Source organism: Chelonoidis abingdonii, chromosome 1 (genome assembly GCF_003597395.2).
Source record: "Chelonoidis abingdonii isolate Lonesome George chromosome 1, CheloAbing_2.0, whole genome shotgun sequence".
Lineage (NCBI taxonomy): Eukaryota > Metazoa > Chordata > Testudines > Testudinidae > Chelonoidis > Chelonoidis abingdonii.
The window spans coordinates 123,729,246-123,738,625 of record NC_133769.1 but is presented as its reverse complement, the minus strand read 5'-3'; the positions used below and the strand labels follow the sequence as shown (position 1 = coordinate 123,738,625).

General features: G+C 37.0%; 1 protein-coding gene across 1 annotated transcript in view; it reads right to left on the bottom strand.

Moving 5' to 3' along the window:
• Positions 1-5,102: 5,102 nt before the first annotated feature.
• The window catches only part of LOC116834140 (pleckstrin homology domain-containing family A member 5-like), a 229,995-nt gene continuing 225,717 nt past the window's right edge, over positions 5,103-9,380 (bottom strand). The window contains exon 12 of the mRNA XM_032796044.2: positions 5,103-5,183. Within this exon, the coding sequence (XP_032651935.1) occupies positions 5,145-5,183 (39 nt within the window). The 3' untranslated portion in view covers positions 5,103-5,144. The remainder of the gene's footprint in view (positions 5,184-9,380) is intronic.

Here is a 9,380-nt window from a genome sequence, read left to right as displayed (position 1 = left end):
TTTAAAACTTGGTTGAGGTTTTTGGTTTTTTCTGGTGAGGCTACAGGAAGGAGGGGTGGAAAATCTCTTTATGTTAGCTTTACTAGGTTTGAAGGCATCGCCTCAGGGGAGAGGGTGATTACCCTCTTTGTTTTGCCTTCAAGGAGTTAAGTACTGCATCGCCCAGGCTCACCCAGGGAGGGAAGGCGGGAGCAGATACGAGGAGACAAGGGGGAGGAACTTGTTTTCCCGTTTGAGATAGGAGACCCAGGGGTCTGGTCTTGGGGGGTCCTCCAGGAAAGTTGGGAGAGGCCAGAGAGGGGTCCCTCCAAGGAATTTGGGGAACCCAGGCTGATAGTAGCCTCAATACTATCTGGTGGCAGCGAAATAAGATCCAAGCTGGGTATAAGCTTGGGGAGGTTCACAGTAAGCACCCAGATTTTGTACGCTAAGGTCCAGATTTGGGAAAGAGTTTACCACAATTGCCTGCTGTTAGTGTAAGTTACATGTATAGTTGGGGCAAATATTTCTCTGTGTACGCAGTTACACTGGTGTTATACAACTGCCATTGCATTCAATGAGAAACGTTTAATGTCCATAATGTAATGCTGAAAATATCTCTCTATCTGTGAATTAAGTCTTGTGCAAGTAGAGATTTCAAAAGTTACAGAAACATAGTCCATCTAATTCAGTATCGCATCTTAGACAACGGGCAATATCTGCTGAATCCTGGCAAGGTATACCATGAAAATGGACATTATGTAAGATGTTCACGGGGAAGTTTTTTCCTAACCTAAAGCAACTATTGGAGGGTTTATTTCCTGAATCACGAGGGCTTATATCATTGTGTTTTTATTTTAGCCAGTGTAAGTGCAGATGTTAATACATATTTCTAAAACTTTTTAAAATTACACAAACCTGTTGCCTAAATAAAGTCTTGCGGCACGGAATTTCACAACTGATGGCATGTTTAACAACTTTTCGGAGACTGTTCTAGTGAGGAAATTAAACAAAAAGTTGGGGCTTTTGTGCGGAGGGTGAGACATTCTTTAACATTCTAGTTAGCATTTTTTAAAAGGCCCTTTCCACTCAGTAGTATGAACACACAGACCTATTTGACACTCAGTGATACTTTCATGTAATTTAGCTGAAAGAGTATGTCTTTAGTAGTAAGAATATACTGTGGTTTGAATGTATTATGTATGAGATGTGAAAACTGCATTTTGCATAATACAACACACAGAATTTCAAATAGAGACAGGAAATGCAGGAAAAGAGGATGTAGCCCAAATAAGAATGTTGAACAAATTCAGAAACAAAGCTTAAAAAAATATTTCTAAACATCAGAAACATAAGCTAATAGCCCATCAACAGCTTTAATTTGTGCAACTGGTGAACAGTGTATGACAATTCAACATCTCGCTGTCCTAGACTGAAGTATGGGGCAACGATCTGTTCTTAAATGTTTTCCAATTTCTTGGGCATAAACATGCTGACATTAGGCATGCATGTCGTCTTGTTCTACCCAGATTTTAATCTTGTCTTTTCAGTGTCATTGTGCTTTATACACACAATATTCTGACTCATTCATGTTAAAATCCTGTGTGATCTTTAAAATATGAAAAGTCAACACAGTACACGATGTTGTCTCAAATTTTAAACCTTTAAGTGTATTTGTGAATTTGCACCAATAGAATCCCCTTCAGATAACATTAATCTACCTCACTTAACACTGAGAAAAGGGCAGACTGTCTAGAGATGTTGCAAAGAGAATATAAGCTTTCTCCAATTTACTGTTTGTACTGTTAGGTACTGGTTCAGGCTCTTCTAATTGTACCTGAATGTGTCCAGCAGAGCTAGCCAAAAAGGATAGGAACCTGGTTATAACTACATTTCTTCAATATGAATAAAAAATTAACGTACATCATATATTACTTATTCAGGATCAAGTTAATATTCAAAGAATCCAGCTAAAAGTTCTGGCTTACTGGCAGAGAGCTCCTCCTCCTCCGAATACGCTGAGCAAGGGTGACCACATTTCTAAATACCTATTCTCTTTCTGTATTTTAGCCTGTGTACATACTTGGGGTGAAAGCTTTCCCATTACAAGGACAGTCCATATTTTAATAGACTACAGTCCCACAGGAGTTCAAACATTCCCAAAAAGGTGCAATACAAAATATAACGCCTAAGAATAAAAAAGAATTTAATTTGACATTCTGCTTACTGGAACATTAAGTAAAGCAGGTAAAGGGGGTCCAGGAGGCTGACATTTTGTCATAAAATAAATCTCAATTTCCTTCCAAAACAATGTAAAGTCTCATCGACATGAGGACATCAGGAAAGTTCATTTGAATCAACTAAAGGTGTAAATTTCAGTGGATGAATTTTACTGTATTAAATCTCTGTGTGAACACTTATTCAGAATTAAAGTGGCCTTAATTTGGTTTAGTTTAATTCACTTTGGACATGGTCCAAACTAAACTTTAATTCTGAAAGGGGTATTCCCACAGTGGCTTAATGTGGCTTAAAACTAATCCACTGAAAATTCACATCTTTAGTTAATTTGGATTAATTTTCCTGATGTCTGTGTGTTGACAAGCCTCAGTTCCTGGACAGAACCACCACATCTGCAAGTATGTTTGCCTTTCCCTGTAATCCTTCAAACAAAGTGCCTTCCAAAAATATGATGGATCTTACCAGGAATTTCTTTATGAGCTACACAAATTGAGGGTTTATATTGCCTTTCCCATATCAGTCAGATAAATTTATTTACCTAAATCCCTCTCCCAACTTTTCATTTGGGTTGTTTTCTTAACATCTTTTTCATTCAGAAAAACTGTATATATGTTGGAAATTAAATCTTTTGTTCCAGGCTCAACTCCTCAAATGTGGTTGAAAGCATAGACTGAGTTGCCCCATATCAGATCTCACAATAAAATGTTTGCCTTGTAAATACTGAAAATACAGGACCTTTATGTTGTTCACTTTAATACATACCTTGCTATGGTTTCAAATCAGGACCCAGGAACTACTATCTAAATTGAGTAATCTCAGCTGTTACCCACAACAAATAGCCACTTTGATATTTGCTAGGGATAAATTCACAGTTGTAAATGAAAGTAGCTAAGAGAGGGCATCTGATAAGAATGTAGAAGAAAATTTGTTCAAGGTGGTCTGGATGAATAGGTCATCTTTTATTTTTGGTGACCTAAATTTATTTTTAACCCAATAATTACTATGAATAGCTATATTTGGGCTCCAGCTTTTTTTTCTTTTCTTTTTTTCTTTAAATAAGAAATTTAGAGCTGTGAAAGAACAATGACTGACTAAAAATGACAGTCCCTTATTTATGCAGTACACACTTTCCCCTGCACTATCCTGACAATGCATCTCAAAACACCATTCTAGAGGGACCACATCTCTGGGGGAGAGAGGGTAGTTCAGTCTTCATGACCCTTCAGATTCATGGTCTCTGACAAGGTTGTCAAGAAGGTGCTATTTCAGTGTCAAATATAAAATGAAGTTATCTCTACCATAAAACAGGCTTTAATACGTACATTGAAAATTTTAACTAGTTAAGAAAATATTAAAAATTGATGGCATTTTTTGAAAATTTTCAGCAGTGGGACAGCTTTTAAACATACAAAAATCTTATTTACTTTGGGTCTGGCGGAACCCTCGCGCTCCCATTGCACCCCTAATCTTTCAAAGTCGTGTGTGAAAAAAACCTGTCTTTTGCTACACAAAAGCAGGAGATTGGTTCCAGGAAAATCTGTTAATGCAAGCCATTGTTTCAGCCCAAGAGAAACTAGAGGTTCAAAGCATTGCCCCTTTATCTCAAGATACCTGGCTGTTTTCCTAAACATTTAGAAATACTCTACACTATGATATGCATGGAAGCCGTATTACAGTGGCATAGCACCATCAACAAGCATTCTTCAGAGCAGAATTTGTCTTACTCCCTTTATAGAATCATAGAATATCAGGGCTGGAAGGGACCTCAGGAAGTCATCTAGTCCAACCCCCCTGCTCAAAGCAGGACCAATTCCCAGACAGATTTTTGCCCCAGATCCCTAAATGGTTCCCTCAAGGACTGAACTCACAACCTTGGGTTTGGCAAGGTAATGCTCAAACCACTGAGCTATCCCCTCCCTTCTAGCCAAACTTTGTTTACCATTCTTCCTCTTTTGAAGTAATTCCTGAATTTGAAGGGAACAGGTTAAATATTTATTCTGTTTGGCAGCCAGAGATTTTCATAGCTGAATTAGCTGCAAAATACAGCAATCAATGCTTAGGCTTCTTTAAAACTTTGATGTTTGAAATACAGTATTTTGTGCAGCAAAACTCATGTCTCTAAGGAACTACTGCACTTACAGATTTGTATTGGCCATGCTTATAAGTTAATTCAGGTCTCAACCCAAAGACATATTTCCATTCAGCATATTTTCCCCCTCTTAATGTCTCAGCAGAGTTGCAGCCATGACTATATAGTCTAGAAATGTGTACTCTGGTAGATTTGCTATGACTTTATTAATAAAGCATTGCCTCTTGGATCTACAATCTCCAGATCTGTTATTTTGATCTATTTTTCTCCAAGAACTAACCAGGAGCAAACAAACAAACAAAAATATCTAGAAATCCATCTCCTAAAGATGGAGAAAGTTGCCAGATATGACCAGGTAAACACCAATGGCATGCTTTTGTGTTGAACAAAAAGAAGCACCTATGAAAGCTAATTGTGCATAGGACCACGTTAAGACAAATGTTGGAAGCTTGTTGGAAATTTTATGAGTTTACTGGACACCTGCATATGATACCAAACGATCAAACATTCTAGACAGAAAAAGTTATCCAAAAGGGTACACTTAACATACTCAACAACAAAAGCGTTCAGCAAAAGCCATGCCAATAATATCGCAGCATTTTATAAAGCATGAGTGATTTGTGGTTTTTCAAAACAAATAAGAGAAACACTGATGTTATGAGTAAATCTGAAGAACAACCAAAAACTGTCACTGAGGAAAATTTTCGCAGATGATAAAGCAATTTCATTCACTGTCCAAGACCTTACTTGCTGGTACAGTTGTGGTCTTAGCGCCGAGTTCTCAATCATAGTGTGAACCATGGTGATTAAAGGTTCATTCTCTTTCATCTATTTCAAATCAGGAGGAGCATACAGCAAACATCAGTTTACACCATAGCTAGATTTGAAAGACGACACTGTAAATATAGCCTCTACTTCAATATTTTCTCTAATAATGCAGCAGTTTAAATTTTCACCAATGCCTTTACAGATTCCATCATTTAGAAAAAGTAAATATTTGAAAAACCTAAGTGATAAATATCAAACTCATGTTTCCCATATACAAAAGAATATGTTACTATATTAATATTTCATAAAAGCTGCATAATTTCCACTGTGGTTCATGTCATTAGTAAGTCTAATTACTTCAGATGTTTCACCAATAAACTCAAGTTACAATAGGTAAAACATCAGGAACAACTGGATAAAATACTGAGTAGACAAACCATGATATTACTTAGAAATAAGCCAGCTAGATTTGAAGTACTTTAAAACACAAATACAGTCATTTAAATATGCAGTAAGAAACATCCAAATTCTTATCCGAGAACCATTTCATAAAATAGTCCCCCCAACATTAAAATGTAGATTACACCTTCAGTATGTTACGAGTTATTTGAGCCCTTCCGGAACTGAATACTAAGATCAAGTTTACAATGATCTATACTAGTACTTCACAATTAACAATGCAGAAATTTTTATGCAGCACTTTTTTATATACAAAAATACTCAATTATATTAGTTATTGCATTTACCCATATATGGCTATGAAACCATCTGTTGCACATTTCAAGCTAGGTTGGACATATGTGCTGCCATATTTGCAGAACAAATCATTTATATTTACTGCCACTAGTGCAACTGTTCAAAACAGGTTCTGCGATCATTTATGGAAAAAAATTATAGAATTAGGCATTCAAAAAAACCCCAAGCAACGTACAGAGCAAATGGCCATATTATGCTAGCATGCTGGTGAGAATTCTTACAATCTTATAAGATTTTTGAATATTGTGTTAGGTAGAGCTGGTTAAGAAATATTTTTGTTCCTGTCAGAAATCAATATAAAGTTAAAAAGTTTGTCAAAAATTTTCTTCAGAAATTTTTAGACTTTGTTGAAAAACCAAAAACCGTAATTTTCAGTTTTAGGGGTGAAAAATTCTGTTTTCCCAACAAAAACTCAAAAAATGTCAAAAATGGATATTTACTTTAGAAATGTCCAGTTTGATATGCCAATTTTTGTAGAAAAACCCTTTGAATAAAAAATTTCAACCAGTTCTTGTGCTACATTAATTTTACATCCAGTTGTAGAGGATGTATGTGTGTGATCTCTCTTAACACGACTGTATATACAGTAGATTTTTATACGGACTATTGTCTCACCAATTTGATGTGACAGACGACAAGCTGCTGCTCTGCTGCCCACTGAAAGACTTTTTCCAACCCAAGTGACAACAATTTCCCCATAAACTGAAAATTCCAATCTGTGTGGAGTTTTAGCGGGGTCTCAATCTTCTGTATCAGTGGTACCTCACTAATTTGCATTGGCTAAGGACCCCATAATTTGTACCAAAACAACTGTTTTTCCTTCCATTCTCAGTGAAGTTATAATCATTACATTTAAAAAGCAAATACTTCTAGTATACTATGAAGAATCAAATCTGAATTACAAATAAAGTAAAATACAATTACTAAATGAAGTATATTGTGATACATTCTTTGCTTTATTGTGCATTCACTTATTCACTCATCTGCAACATTCATTAATTCACAATGGGTTACCAGGTATTATTGGGAAATACTGAGGTTCCTTTATATGTGGGGAATATATTTTATACTGTGCCTCTAATGAGACAGTTGTCTTAATTTACAGGACAATATATACCTATTATAGTCAGCAGCAGAGTCTGAGAGACAAAAGCAGGCCCATCTTGGATTAAAGTGAAATATTCCTCACTTATCTGCATTTTGTCTATTTTTACTTCATTCCCACTAGGTAAAGATCCTTACGCCACAGGGAACATTTGAAAGTATTTATTTTAGTACCATTTTTCTAGCAAGATTTCTTTCCCCTAATCCTATAGTATATTGTTGACAAGCCTAAGAGAAGCAGAATAAGGTAATAGTCACACATAAAATACTTAAGAGCTCACTAAAACTCTCAAAGGCTCTGTTTTTGTCCTACTTTGCAACAAGAGTTACTTGCTGCTCTAGCTTCTTTACACAAGTTTGTCTCAGCTGATAACTACCTGTTAGCAGATCAGTAGCATTCTACACTAAGAGGGCAATTTTTGAGTCATGTGACCAAATTTTAAACTGGCCTGTGTTAAAGGAAAATACCGTATCTACAATAGTGAGGTTCCTCATAATATGCAGTAAATAGAAAACTACTAAAAACCAGAGCTAGTAAAAATAAAACATTTAATTTTTATATAAATTTTCCACAGACAAATTTCAATTTTTTGGCTAAATTTGAAAACAAAAATTTCTATTACGAATGGCCTTTTTGGAGTTGTCGTCTGAACAGGGAGATGAGCCTATGGAAGAGAGTGGGAATACCAAGTATCTGAACTACATCTTTCATGATGTACAAGGGTCTCCCCTCTTCCTGGAGGGAGGTGGTGTATTATGGCAGTCCCGGTCCATGTTAATATTAGACAAAACTAATAATGCTGTATACCAGTCAAGAGCTCCTCTGGAAACAACTGAAGTGTGACAGAACTAATTTAAACTCACTATATAACAAATTGCTGACAACTTGAACAAAATAATTTTAACTAAAGATCCAAAATACTGTCAACTAAATAGGCTGTTTCCAAGCTGAACCATTTCACCGAGACTTATTAATTACTACCAAGTTTTCTAAGGTCCAGGGCTCTGGAACCTCTGACTAGAGAGAGTGAGCGAGTAAGCAAGAGACGGACCTGAATTGAGAGACTGATCTTTTAATCCAAAAACAAATGTTTTAAACACAATTCTGTTTTGTGAAGACATTTGAAAGGTTTTGGTTTTGTTCTAACAGAACAAAAACAAATCCTGAAAATTTGAAAAGTATTATGAAACTGAGTTGTCATCCTCCAGGCAGCTGTAATTTTAATACTACAGTATTATCCAGCATATTTGGGGACTGGGGGGTGCTGGTAAGTCAAAAATTCCGGTTAACTAAGAGTGAGTGAGTGAGTTTGAGTGAGAGAGGGGGCTCAGGACTGGAAGTTAGGATGCAAGAAGGGGTGTGAGGTTCAGGCTCTGGGAGGGAGCTTAGCTGCTGGGGGAGTGTCTCAAGTATGGGGTTGGGGCGCAGGAGGGGTTTCAGGATGCTGGATCTGCGCGGTGCTTATCTTGAGTAGCTCCACGCAAGCAGCAATATGTCCTTGCTGCTCCTTGGCAAAGGCATGGCCAGGCAGCTCTGCAAGCTGCCTCCACCCTCTGGTGCTTCCCGCAGCTCCCATTGGCCATGGTCCTTGGCCAATGGAAGCTGCAGAGCTAGTGCTTGGAGAAGGGTGGCGGCAGTGCATGGTGCTCCCATGGCCATTCCTCCACCTAGGAGCAGTAGAGACATGTCACCGGTTGCGGGGAGCTGCCCAAGGTGAGTGCCACCCAGATCTGGCATCCTAAAATGCCCATTTCTAGAGCTTTCCAGATGGTAAAGTACAAGATAACACAACTTTTACTGTATCTTCGGGGACCTCTTCCTCCATTTCTACTAGAGGAGGTTAACAGCACTTCATAATTTTGATTGGAAAGGTAACTACTCAACAGCAATCCTAGTCCCTAAATACCAGGGAGGGTCAACAATTGGGAATCAATCCTCTATACAAAACAATGCAAAGTACTGACCAAAAGGCCATTCCAGCAGAAATCATGATTTTTATATCCCTGTGAAAGTTAATTTTTTTTATTGACAGACTGTTAAATGTTTAATATTTGTCAAGAGGTAATACAATATATATTCAATTTCACTACCATTTTTTATAAATACTAACCCACAGATATGAACAGAAGTGGTAGAGCAAAATGGAGCCTAAACTGAGTAAGACAGCAACTTGGTCACAGAACTAACTCAAAAACAGACCCAAATTGTATTATGAGTGCTAGGAAAACAAAATTTTACAGAACAGCTGCACCATAATACAATAATAATAGTGCATTTATATAGTAGTTTTATCTGAGGATACAAAGTTCTTTTTACAAACTTAAACTAAAATTGTGACACATGGCCAAAAAGGGTTAAGTACGGTAACTTGCAGGCTAATTGACCCAGATTCAACCTTTAGAGACATGTTAGAAAAATATGTAAATATAATTAGGGCCATGCCAT